At 42.1% G+C, this 22,040-nt stretch overlaps 1 protein-coding gene across 2 annotated transcripts; it reads right to left on the reverse strand.

Moving 5' to 3' along the window:
- Nucleotides 1-1,689: 1,689 nt before the first annotated feature.
- On the reverse strand, nt 1,690-21,142 carry LOC311001634 (nectin-4-like). 2 transcript variants are annotated; one of them, XM_083992743.1, is made up of 12 exons: nt 21,123-21,142; nt 20,705-20,960; nt 15,920-16,102; nt 15,245-15,412; nt 13,217-13,495; nt 11,092-11,209; nt 4,774-4,928; nt 4,506-4,668; nt 4,174-4,240; nt 3,831-3,893; nt 2,419-2,613; nt 1,690-2,257 (listed from the first exon to the last, which is right to left on the reverse strand). In XM_083992743.1, the coding sequence occupies exons 2-12, from the start codon at nt 20,757-20,759 to the stop codon at nt 1,868-1,870; spliced, it is 1,836 nt and encodes a 611-aa protein (XP_083848869.1). In that variant the 5' UTR covers nt 20,760-20,960; nt 21,123-21,142; the 3' UTR covers nt 1,690-1,867. The 2 variants fall into 2 exon arrangements, with proteins under 2 accessions (XP_083848869.1, XP_083848868.1); XM_083992742.1 differs by having other exon boundaries at nt 1,690-2,260.
- Between the last annotated feature and the right edge of the window lie 898 nt (nt 21,143-22,040).

The following is a 22,040-nucleotide window of genomic DNA, read 5'->3' on the forward strand; positions in this document are numbered from 1 at the left end:
CAGAGGAAACTTTGAAAAACACAAATAAAGTCTGTCCACAGTTGTCGTTTCCTCCATGGTCTCCAGTGAGGCCAGATTATAGAACTAGCCATTTGAGTAAAACAGTGACATAAAAAAGTTAAACAGTTAAAAATGTATTTTACAATTACTTAGCGTTCCCCAGCTTTCATGATAAACTTTACGCGTATGTACATATTTAACACGTCAAAACAATGTTTCAGTTTCTATTCTAGCAACACAGCAGCAGGGTTCATTAATAGTTTGTCTGCTTTTTGTGTTAGTGTGTGAATGCAGGTGCAGATGGCTGGTGAGGAGTGGAGGGTAGGTATGTGCACCGATCAGGCCTAACATCATGACACCTGCCTAATATTGTGTTGGTCCCTTTTTTTGCCAAATACACAACAAATTACACTGCACTGTGTAGGCTATTCTGACAGCTTTCTATCAGAAACAGCATGAACTTCTTCCTGTGGCCGCTTCACCACTGTTCCTTCCTTCCACCCCAGAAGAGTTACAGCTTTTCACATGAGAGACCCAGTTGTCCTGGTCAAACTGGATCAGATCCTCACACTGCCCATTTTTCCACATCAACTTTGAGGACAACATGTTCACTTGCTGCCTAATATCCACTAACAGGTACCATGATGAAGTGTTATTCAGTTTTCTTGTTACGTACAGTAATTATTCGTCATAATGTTATGCCTGATTGGTGTATTTAAAGGTCCAGTGTGTAAAAAAATGGTTCGGATTCTAGATTGCAGCGCTCACTCGCTCGCACTCACCCCTCCCGTCGGCAAAGTGACGGTGGCCTCCGAGGACAAAAAAGCTTGTTAACCCACGACTGGGAGCCATCTAAACCATTTTAACAATATGTCTGCTGTTTCCTCCTCCTCCTCCTCATTTCCTTCTGCCTTCTTCTTCTTTGGTTTAGCCTATTTATGAACGCGAAACTCGGAAAACGAGCTCTCTGGCTGGCTGGATTTTCCGTTCAGGCTGCCGTACAACCATGGCAGCGGAAGATGGCGAGACCATTGCTATAAGAAGACTTATAAGGCTACAAAAACCAAACAAACTTTATTTTTATAGCGATTATACACTTAGGCCTATACAAATATATTCATGGGTAGTAGCCTATATTCAGATTTTGCCAATAAACCTTGCCAATTATTACACACTGGACCTTTAATGTGTCAAAATGCTAATATACTGTAAGCTGCTGTGTATGTGTGTTGCTTTGGTTGTGTGAAGTCTTTATCTGATCAATGCTTAAGGCAAAGGCAAGAGAACAGGTAGACAGTATTGGAGGTATGCATGTTGCAGGTGTGGCGAGAGAGAAACAACCCCACGTATGTCAGATCCCAGCATGTTGTTGTGTAAGGGAAGTTAACACAGGCACAGGTACGGGGGAAAAAAAGAAAAAAAAAATCACCCTCCGCACAGAGGTGTTGCAATCTACCTGACTGATGTACCAACTTTCCCACAGCCTTCACCTGGATTCCTGGTCACATACTGTACTACTGTGCCCTTGAGTGTTTGCAACATCCCGCACAGAAGGTATGTCAGTTGCATTGACCTGTTTGTTACAGCTGGTTAGAGCCACACACATGCTTTATTTGTGAAGAGTTGAGCCGAGCAAGGAATGCTGTTGTGTTAACGCTTAAAGCTGTAGCTGTAGCTGCACTGGAAATATTGCGACCTTGTGTCCCACAGAGAAAATGTGCAGCAGATGTAGATTTTTTTTCCTTTAAGGATGTTGTTATCTTATAATAAAGAAGCCTCCGGGACCACAAACTGGTTTGGTTTCTCTGAGCCTATAGAGTTCATCAGTTCTGTGGCTTCACGGGTTGTTGTTTTTTTTTTTTTCCTGCTAAACTATCTGAGCCTTGTGGATCAGGGAGGCGTGGGGGCTGATCATGGTGTGGCTCGGTCGGGGTTTGGGTCTTAACGTGCCGTTAGTCTGCTGGTAGCGCGGGCTGTGGGACTCGGACCGCTGGGAGCTGTTGGTCTCGCTGTACTGGTCGTCAGGATGCTCCTGGCTGGCCGGACCCCCCAGGCCTTCGTCCACTTCGTCCTCGTCGTCCGTCACCGGCGGGTAGTTGCAGCTGATGGGGGGTAGCTGGTGGTTTTTCACGACGCTTCCCGGCCGAGAGCCCCCGTCTATTGGCGGGGAGGCGCTGCCGTTCAGCTGGCGCACGATCTCAGTGGACTGCTGCACGGGGAAGCTGGACGGCATGAGGGGGGGGTGGAAACGGGTTTCCTGCTGCCAAGACAAAAGAGCAGACACATAACCACTGAGTAATGACATCATCATCAGGTAAGTATGCAGAGGTTAATGAGCTGGGTGAGATCTGTTCCACAAGTGGGTGAAATCAGGCATTGACATGCCCAAAAATGCGCACGCAACAACCGCACACTCACCAAAGACATGGCGCTGTTTCTCACATATGATTCCACTCGGAGTCGGTTCTCCTCATCTCGATCCAAAAGCCTCCCCCTCCTTGAGTTGTTGTGCAGGACCGGTCGGCCCAGGTAGTCGAAGGCTCCTCCTCCTCCTCCTCCTCCTCCACGCCCACCTGAGATAGTGGATCGGCTGTCACGACAGTGAGTCTGCTCCTGTCAGCACCGAAAACACTCTGATCAGTATACTAAGATACATTAGGGGCTATATTATTATTATTATTGTGAAGTTGTACTCTCTCAGGTTCTCTCTGGAGCTCTAGTAACAACAGGTCAGTGTCAGCCAATCAGAAGAGAGGAAGCTCTCACTTTAAACAATATGGGACCTTCAGATTTAAGTGTGTCATTTTCTTTTATGCTTGTTATGCTTTATTTGCTAAATGAGTAAGATAAAATGTGAATAGCAAACAGCAGGCTGTTAGTTTAGCATAAAAAACTGGAAATCAAAGGGAAACATCCAGGGGAAACATTTAGCCCAAATTATCCTATCCATAGGTGACAGAATCTGCCCCCCAGCCATCTCAAACTGAACATGTTCTACCTGTTTGTGTATTTAGTCAAATAAGATGCAAGAACAGCCTGTAATAGTTTTTAAGTGATGGACTCTTTTCTTGGCTGCACGTAATGACTTTCTAGTGTCAAACATCTGATGCTCAGCAAAAAATAATTCACTTAGGGGTGGTGCCCTAATTAGGCTATATTAGACATTTAATGGCACTTCTAGCTCATAAAACGGACAATTTTTATTTACTTTACTTTTTTAAGTATGTTATAATTATCTTTTGTTTACAATTTGTCTGTGATTATTACTGTATACTGTTGTTATAGTTTAGGAAATTTCCCAATTGTGGGACTGATATAGGAATATAGGCTACAAATCTTATCTTGCTTCCTACTCAGTTTTGATTTTCCATGTAATTTATGATTGATTGATTGATTGATTGATTGATTGATTGATTGATTGATTGATTGATTGATTGATTGATTGATTGATTGATTGATTGATTGATTGATTGATTGATTGATAAACTCTTAATCTTAAACTCTTATAAAAAATATATAACTGTTGTATATCAACTTTAAAATAATAAAAAAAACAATGTGCAAATAGCCTATACTTGGGTTTAAATAAATGAATTAATTTAAATTTCTTCGATTTAAAATTAAATTATATTATCATTATAAGGAGGAGAAAATGATTAGGGGATAATGAACCTGTAAAATCAAGTATTAAGCATATTATTATTATTATTATCAATATCTGAGATGCACTACATTCAGATTCAGAACTTCGCCGCCCGGCATCTGGACAGTAAAGCCTCAGTCCCCGGCCCCGGACCCACATGCAGAGTTAGACTGATATGTAGACTGACCCCGAGAGAAGACAGGCTGGTCCTCAGGGTGCCCTCCACCCTCAGAGGGATGTGTTCTTCCGTCTGCAAGTAAAAAAAAACGCAGGGGTGGAGGATTTAGCTGTGAGGACTCAAGATAACTCAAACAAAAAGTCTGTGCATAAAACATCCTCCCTGTTCAAAAGGTCTAAACCCACTCCTTGATTTCCACAACTGACTGACAGCCGCGTTCATGGAGCGCACAATTAACAATTCATCACAGTAAAATATGAAGGATTTCTGGGGAATCTTTGCAAAGTTAATGGTGCGAAACACTCTTCTGGTTTTGAAAAAAGATGTGAAAAGAATAATTCAGAGATAGTACCAGTCCTCTGGCGTCTGAGTTCACTCTCCTGATAGACGCCTGCCTGGAGAGAGTGGTTATCTCCTCTCTGTGAGAAACAAGAAACAAGAAAAATGTTGAAATAAATGACACATCGTGCATGTTTTCTTTCAATTGTTTCCATTTCCCTTCTCGCCTACATAGTTATTTTTCAGCTGAATCGAACATTTACCACTTCTCTTATTCTACTTAACACACATGTTGTTGTATCTTTCAGCTGTAATAAGTGTAATAGCTCCACCCTTTTGGGGGGGGGATGCTCTGCCCTATGGAGATGATTTGACCTCTCACAACATGGTGTTACATCCACATACTTCCTCTCATCCAGCTCCTTCTCCAGCTTCCGGTTCTTGCGCTTATGGTGGCACGTGACCGTGACGACGATGACGATCATCAAGATCAGCAGCGCGACAGACACGACCAGCACAATGAGCATCAGCATGTTTTCAGAGGGTGGTTCTTCTCGCTCTGCAGGTACTGGACAGAGAGTGAATATGGAGTCAGGCCGGGTTAAACGGATGTACTGTATATATATCATGTATTATTATCACATCTGGTCCAGTCAACGGTGTCGTCATCTACCTGTCACTTTAATCTCCACCTCCCCCTTCCCTACTCCCACTTCGTTCTTTGCTGCACACTCGTAGACACCCCCGTCTGATGAGTTTAAGGGTCGCTCAAAAGCTAGTGTCCCATTAGAGTGGCTGATCACCCCCTCCGGCAGCTCGCCACCTTTTCTGCAAACACAATGAAATACAAGACAAAATGACATTACAGAGCAATCAGATCAACACTGTTAACCTGTTGGTTTATAATCTGGGTTAAAGCTAAAAACTGCTCATTATTGGGGTGGTCGAGTGGTTAGAGAGCACATTCTGTGTCGGCATATGTCTGAAGCGCTGATCCCCAGTTCGATTCCCGACCAACAGGATCATCCCCCCCAGTCTCTCTCCTTGCTTTCCTGCTCTGTACACTGACCTATCAAATAAAGGCAAAAAACGCCACTAAAAATGATGTACAAAAACAAAGTTGCTCATTGTTTACACCTTCAGGTATAAAAGTATACATAGAAATGTTCTTTTTTTATCAACATTAAAGGGATAGTTCAACATTTTGGCAAATTCGCCCATTGGCATAATCCCTATGGTCAATTGGTCATAGCAGTAGGTTTGTTACCTTTAATTGTCAGTGCAAGCTGTTTTTCGATCAGCGGGGCAGAGATACAAGCTGCTCAGCTAACGCTATGGAGGCATATGGTATTTCCGGGTTTCCCCCATCAAACTCATCAAACACACAATCCAACAACTCCAAAACGCTCTGGTGGACAAGTTGTGATCTGCACATTCACCACGTAATGAAATAATCATGCATAATTACACAAAGCAAATACTCAGAACTACTTGCACTTTAGAAATCACTCTGTCGAGGAGCCGTGTCTGGGATGTAGTTCTGGCTGCATTTGCCTCGAAAACAACTCCGTCTCGTATGTTACATTATTATTTCATATCGTGGTGAATGTACAAGTTTTTTTTAAGTCTCACACCAGAGCATTTTGGAGTTGTTGGAAACTCATTAAATACACAATTTGATGAGTTTGATGAGGGAAAGGCGGAAATACCATATTGTTAGCTGAGCAGCTGCACGTCTCTGCCCCGCCGATCAAAAAACAGCTTGCACCGGCAATTAAAGGTAACAAACCAAAATGTTTAAATATCCCTTTAAATGTATACAACTAACCACAGCTGTCAACCAAAACTGGTTTTAAAGCTCCGAGTGAGCTGCTCCGCCGGTCGCCACCTTGACAGTGCCTAACTCCCTGCTAATCCAAAAATGGGTGAAGAGGTGGGGCGTGTTTCTGAGCTCAGACTTCGTCCGCTCACCCACCTCGAACTCAAAGAGGTCACACCCGGTGTAGAGACTATGTATGTATGTTTTATTTCTGCTGTAAAGTTGGACATTTTATCTAAGTATTGTGATTGACTTGATCTCGAGCGAAATTCAAGTTGAGGAACTGTGGTTTTTTAACATTTAAATACTTGGATGTAGTAACATGCTTCCTCTTTTTAGATGCATATATGCCAGACGCTGTGTTGTCTGCTCATCCTAACCACCTGTTCCTTCTTTTCAGTTTCACACACATCGCCTTTAAATCAGTGAGAAAGAAATTAAAAGATGAATCATTCACTGAAACGAGGGACGTTCACTTGCTCAGTTCAGTTCAACGAGACCAATCCCAAACTAAATGACTTTAAATTTACCCCAACATGTATCAACAGGCCGCAACACGGCAGACAGTGACCTACATAGACACCAATAATACTGTAAATACATAATTAATACATAAGCTACCTATAGAACAATGTTGTATTGTTGTTGTATATAAAATATACATTTTATATTTAGTATTTTGGGATTTGTAGCTACGCTGATACTTTGGCAGTATTGTTGTCAAACTGCTTTGAACTGATAGAAGTAAATCCATGTTTATTAAAGTGTCTCTTTACTGTGAGTTTTCATGGTAACTCTTCAGACATTGTTTGGAATCATGCAGTGTATTTCCTGGCAGTGTGTGACTCAAGAAGCTTCAGTGAGAAACACCGACCAGGGTGTTGCCTCAGTGTTGTTGTTTTGATCTAATCACTTTGAACAGACCTGAACTTGATGTCTTCTTGTTGCATTTTCAACCAGAGATACCTGCTGTGTTTCAGCCATTATAGCAACACACTCTGGAACTAACTTTTTTTTTTCACAGACATCAAGACCTGCATTTAGTGCACAGTGCAGTGTAAAGCTATACTGTTTTTTTTTTTTTTCTGTAAGCCCCTATCAGGCGCAGGAAAGAGGAACTGTCAACTGTCTATTTTCACATACATGCATGCAGATGCACAACCACGAAAACATCTCACACAATCCACACATTCTGCTTCCTCTTTCTCCTCTTGCCAACACTTGGCTCACCCCGTCACCCTCCTGTCCTATAGTTCTCTCTCTTTCTTTCTCTCTCTCTCTCTCTCTCCCATTCCTTATTATTTCCCTTTCCCTTTTTCTTCTCATCCCCCTTTTCCTCCCCCCTTCGTGTGAAACCGTCTCATCTGTCTGCTTTTGGCACAAGCTGCAACATGACACTGTGACACCAGCGATTACTTCACCTGCCGCCTTTTATTGACAAATCCAACAGGTTTGCCGACTGTGAGTGTGTGTGTGAAGGTGTGTGTGTGTGTGCGCGCACGGGAAGCGCGTACACAAGTAAGGTGAGGTTGACTGTAACTAGAGATTTTGGGTGCTGACTTGGTTTCGTATGTGTGCGTGCGTGCGTACATGCTCATTCATGAGTGCGTAAGCCGTACGCCTGGTGTGTGTGTGTGTGTGTGTGTCTGGTGAAGCCTTACTCACAAAGCCTCTTTTCCCAAGGTGTGTTCCTATGACTAACAACATGCCTCCATCACCATATGGCAAAAACAACTCAAAAAGAAACACATCCAATCGTATTTTTCTTTACATTTTTACCCTATAGGATTAACTCCCCCAGGCCCAACTGTCACTTCTCCAACCTGTGTCTTTTCTCCTCCACTCGCCTTTCATGTCTTGCATTTTTCTGACCAAACTCAATGCCACACCCTGAAAATATCTTAATGCACCGAGAGGAAATGGCCTCAGAGATGACACAAGCAGAAGAAGTCGGGCCTTTTTTTAAATGACACATACAACATTTGAATCTGTCAGTTTCCACTGAGGCAGCAGAATCGGGAGGTGGCGATGCCAGGGCTTGTTTGTCAAAGTCATGTGGAAAGGGTGGAGATCCTTCCACACTACACTGTTAAAGGTTGTTTCAGCTCAGTGTTTATGTAAGTGACACTTAACAGTACGTTGTTGGAATTAGACTGTTCTGACTCAACAGAACTTGATAACTTGGAATTAGTTGGATACATTAATGACACTGAGGGTGAACTGTGGGGTTTTCCTTTAAGTATGTTTAAAGGTACATTGTGTAGGAATTACTCCCATCTAGCGTTGCGGTTGTATATCGTAAGCAACACAACCGTATTTTTCATGTTGCATTCACGTGAAATTGGGCAGACGGCAGACGGACGACAACCGCTGCACGTAACGGCATAAACAAGCCTCTATGTAAACAAGTGGTCCGTCAGCACGAGGCAAAACAATACACGTGACAATGAGCTCCGGTGTCTCCGGTGAGTTTCCGTGGTTTCCTACCGTCACGCTGCCACTGAACGTAAAAACATGGCGACACCACATGGCAGCCAGCACCGAGCTTACCCACTCCATGTAGATATGAATGATATGAACGGCAAATTCAGAATATGAAAGGAACACTTCAGTTTGTTGATGGGGGTGATTACTGATTAATGAAAAACATACTTTTGAACGAAATAATCGATTTTCGTGAATAGATAACAGGAGAAGTTATGCAATGTCCCTTTAAAAATGAGATTGAATCGTACATTTAATCGTTTACTTGTTAGCAGTATTCCTCCACACTGCCACTTGTGTGTGCTGCTTTTTTTCTTCATTACTGCCCGGTGTGTTAAGGGTAGAATACTGTATTCCTCAATATGATTGGCTATACATTCTGATCTCTGCATCTCTGAGAGATGATACTATAATGTACAGCACTACTTGTGCATTTTTTACGAAGAAGATAAGCAGCTGTTTGTAAGTGTGTCTGTGGTGTTGAGATTGGACACACAGTGAGTCACTATGGGAAAGTGATGAGCGGGCCCAGGGCTAGCTGCTTAGCATGCTAACTAATAAAAGACATCACAGAGATAAGAGTTAACACTGGCATGACTGTCAACAAGAGGAGACAGTGATCAGTGAGTTAAAGAATGAAGCTTTATCTTCACTGTCTATTGTCCAAAAATATTTCTAAACATCTTTGTAATAGTTTCACTACTTCTCTATATAAGGTCACTGACTGGACTGTACAAAATGTAGGCCACATGATTACACAGCTGCTTTAGTATATTTTTATTGTTTTTATTGCTTGTATTAATAATTGTTATATTAAATTATATTCATTGTATAATTTATCTGTTGTCCTTTTATTTTCTTTCATTGATATTCGCTGCTGCTGCAACACTAAAAATTAAAGGAATATTTTAGGTACCAACTCTACGGCCCAGCTATTGTTTAGAAACTAAATAATTATATAGCAGACTATAGATTTACATCTTCAGTAGGAAAGATTGAGTCTGTGCGTGAAAACACAGGCTGAGCATGTTGGTTTCAACAATGAATGGAATTTTTTTGCAATAAGAGAAACAGAATATGACCCATGACGTTTTCATTTATAGGTCAGATGAGTCAACTGGACAGTTGTTCCATGCAAATCACATGACATAATGTCAAGTTTTAAAAACACTTCCGTGGCTTGATATGGAACCGTCAAAGTCGTCTTTTTCTATTGAGCTTAAAATAAAATATTAGCTCATAACCCCCCCCCCCCCCCCCCAAAAAAAAATAAAGGGTGTCAATGTTATTTTAAGGCCACAAGCTTCTCTTAAGAACAATGTAATATTAAAGGGATAGTTCACCCTAGAATGATATTTCGCTCATTATCTACTCACCCTCATGTTGACTAAGGGCTGGAAGAAGTTTCGGAGCCCACCGTCCCTTCTCTGAGTTACAGGGGGTCTTAGCGTAGCAGTGCATTTCAATGCCATGGTAGCAAAGGGACACCAGAGCTCTTCGTAAAAAAAACACACACAAAAAAACATCCAAATACCTCCATGATGCTCGTATGTAATGTCCGTCTTGTGCTGAAGCCCCAAATTGCGGAATTGTCCCGAAAAAAATTAAATAAGTCCACATTCCAAGCATGTTTGTAGCATTAGCTCCCAGTGTTGTTGTCCGGTCTTCCGCTGCCAGCGCGCATGCGCAATGTTCGCACTGAGACTCGAGTCGGTCTCAGTGCTCTCATGTGCTCTTGCGCATGCGCGCTGGCAGCGGAAGACCGGACAACAACACTGGGAGCTAATGCTACAAACAAGCTTGGAATGTGGACTTATTTAATTTTTTTCGGGACAATTCCGCAATTTGGGGCTTCAGCACAAGACGGACATTACATACGAGCATCATGGAGGTATTTGGATGTTTTTTTGTGTGTGTTTTTTTTACGAAGAGCTCTGGTGTCCCTTTGCTACCATGGCATTGAAATGCACTGCTACGCTAAGACCCCCTGTAACTCAGAGAAGGGACGGTGGGCTCCGAAACTTCTTCCAGCCCTTACTGTGCGTTCAGACCGAAAGCGTCGAGAGCGTCGCGGTGGCCGGAAGTCATTCATTTTCAATGAGAACCAGCGTCGAGGAGCGTTGAAGAGCGTCAAAGGCGTTGGCGTCGCGTTTTGGCGGCGAGAGCGTCAGGAGAAAGTTGAAATCTCCTGAACTTTATGCTAATGAGCGATGATGCGGAGCAGCGGCAACCAATCAGAGTGTAGATGTCCCCCACTCAACCAACCACAACCGACGTCAACTTCTTTGACGCGCGTCAAAAACGCCAGGGTGTTCAGACCACCAGCGTCGCGGAAAAGCGTCAAGAGCGTCAAGAGCGTCTTTTGAAGCTTTTGGTCTGAACGCCCCATTAGTCAACATGAGGGTGAGTAGATAATGAGCGAAATATCATTCTAGGGTGAACTATCCCTTTAAAGAAAAACAGGAACAAATGACCAAAAGTCAGTGGGATTATTGAGTAAAGCTAACTGAAACCTGTCCATGACCTGAGTGTGACCTTAATGCACATCCAGTTTCAACCCTTCCCTGGTGGGATAACTCCCATAATCACTCTGAAATTCATGAGAAAATTAACAGTGACCAGACACATCAGACAGTTAGTCACGCGAGCACCAGACAGTCAGAGAGAGGAGGCGGGTCTTTACTGTACCTGATCCAGGTGAAACTCTGTGGTTTGGGGTTTCCTCCACTCACACACCTCAGGGCAGCATTCTCCATACCAACAGACCAGCCTCCGTTGTAGCCAGACACCTCAGCATGTGGAGGGACTGGGGGGGAGAATAAAAAATGGACTTGTTAAGTTCTGTTGAGGCATTTATTACTTTGTTATCTGATGCACATAATGGGGCAGCAAGAAACCAGATGTGTGTAACAAAGCCAGTGTAACTTTAAAGGGATAGTTAAACATTTTTGGCAAATTCACCTATTCAAAAAGAGAGAAAAAAAACTTGCAACACTAGCTGCTCCCAGTGAAAAATATATTATTTGAACCTGCCGACTCTTCATCAGGTCACTCGTGTTGAGACATCTCAGCTGGTCCCATTCATGAAATTAGCGCGGAACACCCATGGGTGTGGTCAACACCACAATAATCAATCAATTCATATCATTCAACAACCAGTATATCACAACAGTGGTAACCTTAGGGGTTGATCCCGCATAGAAGTTGTTTGACAGCCTTGAAAAAACAACAAAATCACAATCATAGACAGCAATAACTCCTTGACAGGAAGATGTTTGTGAATGTTCTCATTCGTCCAGGTCAGGTACTTCTGGGAAATAAACCCCTAAACCCCTATGGTTAAAGCAGAAGTAAGCAATATTTTGTGTTAATATAAGTCTTAAATAGTTATATCTTCCGACAGCAATGACTTACATAGAGTGTTTGGTCTGAAACACGGGTCTCTCAGTCACATGCTCTGCTCTGAGCCGAGGAGAAAACTTTTCTCGTATCCTACAAGTTTTATCCAATGAGGAGAGAGAACGGCATGAAGGGCTGTGTGTGCAGCCAAGGGATGCGCGTGAATGTGGTGACGTAGGGACGAGGACCAATAGATCCATGACGAGGGCGGGGGCTGCTAACTCCATCGGCTGACAAGACGTTATGGTGCGTTCAAGGCAGCCCGTAACTCGTGTTTTTTCGACCTGTGAAGTCGTACCAGTTCGATCTGGTACGAGTTCACGGGTCGGAAGTTACGAGTGGCCGTTATAGTGCACTTTCACAGGTAAAACAGGTCGGAAAAACACGAGTGGGTTGCCTGGAACGCTACAAAGTCGTAAGTCGTGACTTGAAGGTGTAATTTACGGTTTCAAAAGCCTACCTGGAACGCAGCATTAGCCAAAACGACCGGATCGCTTACTTCTGCTTTAACATTGATGTAACATACTGGTTGTTATATGAATTGATTTATTATTGAGGTGTTGACCACACCCATGGGTGTTCCTCGCTAATTTCATGAATGTGACCAGCTGAGATGTCTAAACACGAGTGACTTCATCAAGTTCGAAACGTTGTCCTTTTTATGTTATTATGGAATAAAGTATATTTTTTCATCGGGAGCATTTACAGTTTTTTTTCCCCCCTCTTTTTGATCATGTTTTTTGGACTCCACACCTGGTTACATGGATGTGCGTGTGTCTACCTCTCCAAATTCACCTGTTGCCATAATCCCTTTAGTCATAGGTCCAAAACACTCTTTGTGAAAAGTTGTGACCTGCACATTTGCCATGCTATGAAATAATCATGTATAAATATTTAACATTACGACATGAAGCAAATACTCTGAACTACTTGCACTTTTGAAATCATACGCCCAGCAGCAGTGTCTGGAATGTAGTTATGCATTTGCCTAGAAAACAACTCTGTCATGTAATGTTACATTATTATTTCATTGCGTGGTGAATGTGCAGGTCACAACTTCTCCATGAGAGTGTTTTGGAGTTGTTGGATTGTGTATTTGATGAGTTTGGTGAGGGACAGGGGAACTGTACCATTCACATCCATTGTGTTCGCTGAGCAGCTCACAGCTCTGCCCCGCAGATCTCAAAACAACATGCACCAATTATTAAAGGTAATGAACCTACTGCTATGACTATAGGAATTAAATAAGAGAAATAAGAGACAGGGAAGAGAAAGATAGATGTTACTTCTTGAGTCTCTCTCTACTCTGAGGTGTTAAAACAGGAAGTTAAGCTGTGAAAAGGATGTTCAAGTGATGTTTTTGTGTGTGTGTTTTTTGTTATATTTTCTTATTTGTCCTCTGTGTCATACTCACAGTGCACTACCAGGAGGTTGCTGAGCCTGCGGGGCGTCGGCGAGGTCTCGTGCCAGACCAAACAGTCCAGCTTCTTGCCATTCATGCCTCTCAGCGGGTGCAGTAAGTACTGGGTGGAGACCGCCCCGTTGTCAGAGGAACGGTTGGTGGACTGACCGTTCAGGTCCGTGTCCCAGGAGAGGCGGGGAGGCGGTCGGGCTACGGAGCGACAGGAGGCGACCTGTCTGTAGGCCTGTCCCTCCACCAGAATCACAGGGTCGATGGAGGAGATGGGAATGGCTGGAGGGAGGATGGTTAGAATGGAGATAATGAGTCGACACACTCAGCAATAAGTGATGAATAAAACACAAACAGATCCAAGCTCCTATACATATACACTCTCTAGTGGTTTCTTCTTATCTATGGGTCCCACATCAACAGCCTTTTACACTGATTTAAAGTGGGCTAAGTTGTAGAAATGTCCATGCACCAAACACAGTTTAGAAACACCTGAATCAGGATATGTCGACATGTGTGGGGTCACTTGCTATTGTTACAGCACTGCCAATCATATATCATCAAAGCACATACACATACATGATGAAGCTGTGTGTGCTCAGTCCATTGTTAAATAATAACTTTTATTTCTACACTCTAATTTTGATTGCTTATTTGTCATTTAAAACCACAAAGCTTGTCAGAGCCTTTTAAAATCTGTCATTAGGTGAGTAGTCTACTTGCCAACAATGAGTACCCGGAAATGTTGAGTACTCCAAAGTTTTATGTTAGAAATAGATAGTATGGGTCCCCAGTATTCAGAAACTGCCGGATCTGGGCAATATTAGTGTGGTTTTAGGGGTTAGATTTAGTGACCAGATTTTGAAATCCATCAAAATCGGCCCACTGGCGGTTAAAATCTGGTCACTTCCGGTTTAGACAGCCATTTTGAATTTTGAAAATGTCAGAAATGGATTCAGCATCATCAATAACCCCTAAAACCACCAATATAGGCAATTATGCTAATTTATGCTAATTATTAGTATACCCATAGATAGAATAGACCCATACTCTATATTTCTAACATAAAACTTTGGGGTACTCAACATTTCCGGGTTCACAATGGGGCCCAATGGGCTGGCAAGTAGACTAGAGTGATAGTTATAATAAAATTATCAAGAAAGTTGGATTTGTTAACATCTAACTGCTTATCAATATTTCAGCACTAAACATGCCATTGTTTTTTTTTTGTTTTTTTTTCCTGCCTTTTTTTATTTATTTATTTTTATTGTGCAATACAAGTGACAGACATAAAGCATAAAGACATGACAAGACATGACACAGCACAAGACAATTAAGAGCAAAGGTCGCAACACAGCCGCTAATAAAAAAAAAAGAAAGAAAAGGAAAGAGAGAGAAAAGGGGAAAAAAGGGGGGGGTAGATATATTAAGGTAGCTTGTGATAAGAGAGAACAAAACACATGAGAAAGGAAAAAAAATGCATTGTTGAAGTGCTAACAAAGACTGTCAACAATTTGTTTCTTATGCTACATTGTCTAGCTAAGAGGAGAGCTAAAATTATCATATGAAACCAAGAAAACAAAAACAAGAATAATTCCTAGTTGTTGAAGTGGGATAATAATGACAATAATAATAATAACATGTCTCTAAAACACAAAATAGGTTCAAAGTTTCATATTATTATTACCATAAATGATTGTCCAAAATCTGAAATCAAATTGTATCTTGTGCAAGTACTAATTACCTTATAAGGAGTGAGTGGACGAATTGTATGAAAAGCTATAGTGACAAATAAGGCAAGTTTGTTATTATTATGTGTCACTACATAATTAGTCATGTTGTTGAATCCATCATGCCCATACACATTATGAATGAAGATGTGAAATTTAGATAAAGTAACAAACAGCCCACTGAGTCACACCACTTCCCTTTAATGAATGGAGTCACTTTTGGGATTACCATCAGTTTTCATTTTCGTACAACATATTATCGCTCGTGTAATAACAGTGGGTTAGAGAGGGAGAAACTCACTCCATACGATGAGCGACATCTCACTGTCAAAGTTGCCAGAAGGAAAGGTGCTGATTCGGCACATATACTTCCCCTCATCAGAGATGTCCGTGCTCATGATAACCAGAGAGGAGTCCACGGTGGGTTCATTGCTCTTAAAGCGCACGCGTCGAGACCACGTCCCAAATGCTGCAGAGACAGAGAGAGAGGGATGGAGGCACAGAATTAAAGGAGAGTGTGAGGAAGGAGGTGACACAAATAATTAAATCCAGTAAGTTCAAAACAGACCTCAGGGCTCCTTGTGTCACCTTCAGTTCCACGCACACGTCTGAACTTGCACTTGAAATTACATTTACATTCTGGGCATTTAGCTCACAGTCCAACACAACATGTCTCACACTGACACCGGGGATAAGCTTCATTTACTAAATCACCACCAATTATAATAAAAACAAAAGTGAAGCACAAAAGTTCAGAGTTGTCTCACAGTCCACTGAGCTTTTAAATGGTTGTGAACACTTAAATCTTATTTTATCCTCTTAAATCAACAATATAGAAGCTTCAGTCAAACTGAAACTGACAAATCAGCTGCAAAGTTCAGTCACTGGGTTTACAGTAGGTGACTATTCTAGTATGCAGCAGAGAATGTAAAGCATGACTTGTGAATACCACTGGAGCCACAGTGCCAGCCTATACCTGTCTGTCCGTTGATATGGTGCGCGGTGATGATCTGATCGCCGGCCTTGTACCACGTGACCTGCACCACCACGTCGCCCTCGCTCGGCTGGTAGCGGCAGGGCAGCACCGTCTCCTCCTCGGCCAAGGAGCGGAGGAAACCATTGGGGGGGAGCTCCACGAACTCTCCATGTATCACTGTGACTGAAAGAGGAGAGGAGGAGTAGGAAGGTAAATCTATAGGCCCATAAAACATGTGCAGATAATTGGTTTCACTCTGCAGTACAGTATCACTGAGCACAACAGTGACTTTGGACCTGCAGTTAGGGATGGTTAGGTTAGGGATGTCATGTCACCATTATAGTATTCTTATTGTCAGAGAAATAATCACAGTATCACAATCATTATGCATGAATTAATTTCACAACACTATGAATGTGTAAAATCAAATATAATCAAAATATAATTAGCCTACATTACTGATTATACACAAAATATTTGAAGTAGGCTATCTATTAATATACAGTATTACCAATTATTAACCCCCCAGGGGAAATATTTGAAATATCCATATTCAAGTCATTAGTTGTCATCTTTACTAAAGTAAGTTTATTTTAATCGTTTTTCTATTGCAAATAACATTTAAATCCCTACCAATTGAATTATGTAAATTTGATGGACGAAAACAAAGTTCAACACGCAGTTGTTGTGTAACTTTGTTTCCCTTCATGTGAGTTGTTTTGATCTGCCAGTATGGTTCTGACATAATCTTTTTTGGAAAGTGATGGTGTTTAGGAATCCTTACGATTAATTGATTGTGGCGTTTAATAGCGTGGTTAATTGTGAAAACAAGTAATCATGACATCTCTACTTCCTATTACAGCAGCTTCAGGAAATCCTCTCCTATATCTCCTCAGCTGATGAAAACTCTTCTTGCTTAGTTGCCCTCTTTAGAAACTAAAAGAAAGAAGTGGCCTATAGCTTCCATCACAAAAGAATGTCTGTCTGCTGACCTTTCAAGTTCATGGTTTGAATGATTAGCTACCATTAACCCAGCCCATTCAGTAACTGGGTGATTGACAGCCCCCTGACTAAAGACAATTAACCAATGGGGTGTGTTGATTGGCTGTGCCAATTGGCCAGTCAGCCAGTCGGCCATAACTGGCCGTCCAGTTCTGTGGGAAAAGAAAAAAAAATCCCCTGCTGACCAGCCCATATTAGGCATCGGCACACTGGGACAGTGTCCGGTACGCCAGATGGCCAGTCCACCCCTGGCTACCAAACTACCATTAGCTTCCAGCTAAAATAAAAACTTACATCTGACCCAAGCTTCTCTTTTAGTGACAGTAGCCAATTGCTATGAATATTATCTCACAATCACGGCCTGAAAGTCTTCATATCTAAAACCGTGTGATTTCCAAACAAACCTGAACAACATTGTTTCTAGTCCTGAACTACTTCTTCCAGTTCGAAACAAATGAGTTGTGCTACATTTGAATAACGTACGCTTGGAGCTGCAGTTATGAAAAGCAGCACATTTCACTTTAGATTTGAGGCTACGTTAGCCTAGCTTATCTTAGCCTTCCTGTCTGTGTCTGAAAATAGATCATCCTCCTGTCAGCACCTCTAAACCTCACTGATTGGATTGCATATGAATGTAAAAAGTTGGTGTTAATGTGGGATTAAAGTGCTGCAGGTTCCAGTCTTAATTTCAGGCTGTGTTCACCAGATGCTGGATCGATGTTACATTCACCACACAACCTGTAAGCATTAGGGTTATTATCAGTCTGCTCATCAGCTCTCAGCGGGAGATAAGCATGCAAACCACGTTGAACCATTCTTTTTTTTTTATCTTTTATCCCTGTTATTGTCGCAAGAGTTAACTTTTGTGTCAGCAGTAGGCTACACAATGGGAAATGTTCACTGTTCACATAATTAGGAGAGGGGGGGGCAGATGGAAGTCAGAGAGACAGAAATGAGGGAGGAGAGAGAAAACAGGTTGTCTACCAGAAGTGAGTACAAATAAAGATATGTCGCTTAACTAGTCGCTCTAGATAAGCTTAAAAGCAAACTCACAGAGTCACCACACTGTCTGGAGGGAGCGACACCTTCGACAAGGAAACACACAGCACAGTATCTGCACATATGTGGCCTATTGTGTGTCTTACTTGCAGGGCCATTGCTAGGAATTCTGGGCCCCCTTAAAGAATATTAAAGTGGGCCCCTACCCCTTAACTTTTCCAGTTTTTTTTTTCTTAGACTATGTATGTATTATCATTTTTTACTTAGCCTACTTTGTTTTGATGCTAATGTAGCATTATTATGAGTGTCATGGTCTTATGCAGAATAAATCAGTCATACAAAGATTAGACTACTGGGGGTTTTTATGGGCCCCACTGGGCGCTGGGCCCCTAGAATTATCATCACCTTTCTCCCCTATACAACGGCCCTGCTCACTTGTGAGGATGTTGTTATGCTTGCTGTGCAAAAAAAAAAAAAAACTGGGCTATTCAAATTAACTTGCCTTATCCACCAGCAATCTCATTAGTTACACACACAGGCACACACACTGTCACGGGTGTGACAGCCAGGACATGTGGATCCCTGCAACGTTTGTTTCTGGAGGATATTTGCCTTGGCACGGTGCTTACATAAAGCTCCATGAAGTTTCAGTAAAATCCTGCTGTTGGAAGCAGATGTGTCATTATATTGGTTGCTATAGTGATTGACTGGCTTCCTGGTTCCTGATGGTGGCAACCCCACTGAGACTGAAGGGAAATTAATTCAGACACTAATGACAGATCAATTCACAAAATGACAGACAACCTGTGTGTCAGATGAAACGCAGTCCGGCCGGTGTTTTCATCACCAGTCTCTATAATAACCTAAGTAAAAGTGTTTATCTCTGATCACTACTCTGCTGTTTGCTATTACAAACAATAAAGTCACTGTCCTGCAGACAGTAGCTTGAACATGTTTTTACTGATCGCTCACTGATTGCTCACAGTCGTCTGCGATTTCAGTTTCACTTGTCAGTATCTAGTTTTGACTTGTTGAGGTGTAGAATTTGCATCAATTTGAATGTATCAATGTAAAAGACATTTTTGGGTGAGGGATCCCTCCTCTGTCTCTCACCCTGAGGTGTCTCCTGTTTTTCTCTGTCAAGAGTTTTTTCCTCAGTGGACAAAGAAAACTCGAGGTATATTTATGTCCAGATGTCCAAGATTTGTGCTGAAAGCTAAAGTAAATACTTTATTTTGAAGGGATAGTGTTTAGTTTGTGACCAAGCTAGATATTTGATTTGATATTTGATCCTGGATACAGTGGCATGCAAAGGTTTGGGCACCCCTGGTCAAAATTTCTGTTAATGTAAACAGTTCAGCAAGTGGAAGATGAAATGATCTCCAAAAGGCATAAAGTTAAACATAACACGACACAACACAAACTTCAACAATTTTGCAATATTTGAAGCAATGTGTTATTTTTGTTTTCTACAGTTTTAGAGTTATAGTTTCCAAAGGGGGGGCTAATAGGTACTAACTCGCAGGGTGGCCAAACCTTTGCTCTGGGCCCTTTTCCTTTTCTGTCATTTTGAAAATGTTAAAAATGAAAAAAAATTATATTGATTAGAATGTAAAGGGAATGTGTCATCTGTAACTTTATCCCAAATGCTGTTCAGCAGGTTCTGAGGCAGTAGAGTTGTAAGGATTCATCCTCTGAGGATCATGAATGACAAACTGGACTGCAGTGCATCCTGGACCAGAGAGGTGGAGGACAAACTGACCCACAGACTTTAAAACATTAAAACCAGAGATCTGAGTCTGACATCATCGGTCACATCAGTCCTGTTAATCCATGCTGATTTCCCTGGGAACATTATTAAATCCTCTTTAATTAACAGCTACTATGAGTTCTACCAAATTATATGATGACCTCATCTGTGTGTGTATGTGTGCGTGTGTGGGCCCACACAGGTGTTGATTCAACAACTGATGTGTGAGAATCTGTTCAGATATGCCAGTGGAGAGGTTGTGATTCATGCATTTACCATCAGAGCTGGTGAGTGTATACTCTGTAGACAGGTGTGTAGTTTTTTTTTTTTGTAGTGAGTGTTTGTCACTGTGTGGAATCCGCCTGCGCAGCATTACTGGAATAACACTCAGCCAATGCTGCCTTTATGTACGGAATTAAAAAAGGATTTTTCTTTAAATCCAAACTCATCATTGTCTGGCACTGTGAGAGAAGTCTATCTGTGTCTTACTGATCATATTTATGATGATTAACAATCTTGTGATTTCACCAAATTAACAAGGTAATAGGTTATAATACAGTGTGGTACACTGTGTACAGTTGAGAGATTTTCTGATGTTGACATCCATATCACACACACACATAGCCTACACACACTCTCTCTCTAGGAGGGTCTGGACCAGAGGAGGACTGATCAACAGCAACCTGTTTTTCCTGAAATGTCACACAGCAGCACCATGAGTGTTTTCTATAGGAGCACTGCTCCAGCTAAGTCTACACTGTAAAATGCAAAACAAAAAAAACTGCATTAACAGCAGTTATGAATATGCATTAGATACAGAGAAGCAGTTATTGATCAGTTCTCATAAAGAAATACTGTAGGGTTTCTTTCAATAGAACCTTTTCACTTCATAATACTCCTTTCTTATCTCACTATAACATGTGTGGTAATGATATTATGAGCAGACCTAGACACCACAGAGGTCACACAGCAGACAGCATAAAGGTGCAGACAGAAGCCACAGAAGACAAGACTTCATGTGAAAGTCCTCTTACCGAAGATCCGCAGGGCGAGGAGACACAGGGAGAGTGTGTTCAGCAGAGATGTCATTCTCCCCGGGAGTTCCTGTTAACTGAGCACAAGCTGGGACAATATCAGCGGCGGGACAAAGCTCATCAGTCCAGGTAACAGTATCCTCAGTGACGGGCAGGCATTGGAGCAGTGAAGCGGGCTCAAGCCTCCTGCTGCTGGATCATCCTGGATGAGGGCGTTTTCCTGGGACCACCTTTCCACACAGTCCACAGTCCCGGTCTGGGTTATTTAAATAAATACATTAAGAAGTATAGAGAAAAAAGAAGAAGAAAAAAGAGGAAATGAATCTTCACTCAGTCCTTGTGAAAAATATTAATCCCGTCAGTTTGTTAAACGCACGCCATACTGTTTGCCCTTTAGACAAAGAAGGCGCAGCCTTACCTGTTTGGATACACCTGTTTGCCCTACCCGCGCCACCTCTCTCTCTCCCCTCTCTCGCTCTGCCTCTCTCGCTCTCTCACACGCACGCACGCACGCACGCTCACACCTACCCACAAACACTTAGCGCTTACACGCGCTAAAAGTCACCTTTCCGGTTTGGTTAAGGCAACATGACAGTTATTTTCTCGTCTTTACTTGCTCTGCAGAGAGGAGAGGCAGGAGAGAAGCAGCACAGAGAGGCCGTTCACGGTGCGTCAGGCGGACCCGTGCCAGGACTGAAGGTGTCTCCTCCCATACCAGAGAAAAACAAATTAATCCTTTAATTTTAATAAGGATAATCACAAATATGAGACACTGACATAAGCGGCGCCGTTGTTGTGTTGCAATAAAATATGAGGACGAGCAGGAACAAACCAACCTGCCTAGTTTTTGGGGTCCTGGATCTCCAATACACACCAAGACTTTTAAAGGTCCCGTGTTGTTTACAGTGACATCTCCATGTTAGTCTATCGTTTTTGTTATACTGTTATTATGTATGTGCTACACAAAAAGATCCATTATACTCACAAACAGAAAACACAAACTTGAAACAAGCTGTCAGGATTTCTGTAAATTTGTGATGTCACAACTATGAGTCACTGCAGCCACTGCCCATAGAACCTACTTTCCAACATAAAAAATACAATACCGAGCAGGGGCGTAACTAGGACGGGGGGGGGGTTAGCCCCCAGGAGACACACAGGATGTGAGCAAAGGTAAGCACAAAATTTCACAAACGGCTAACAAAGACTGAGAAATTATGTAGTATTTACAACTACAAGGGATGTATAAATAATCTTGGTTTCAAAAGAAAGCTAAAACCTGTAAGATTACTAATCTGGAGCAGAGAAAGAAAAACATTATTTGGAGTATACCTTT

Source organism: Trachurus trachurus (assembly GCF_905171665.1).
Source record: "Trachurus trachurus genome assembly, chromosome: 18".
Lineage (NCBI taxonomy): Eukaryota > Metazoa > Chordata > Actinopteri > Carangiformes > Carangidae > Trachurus > Trachurus trachurus.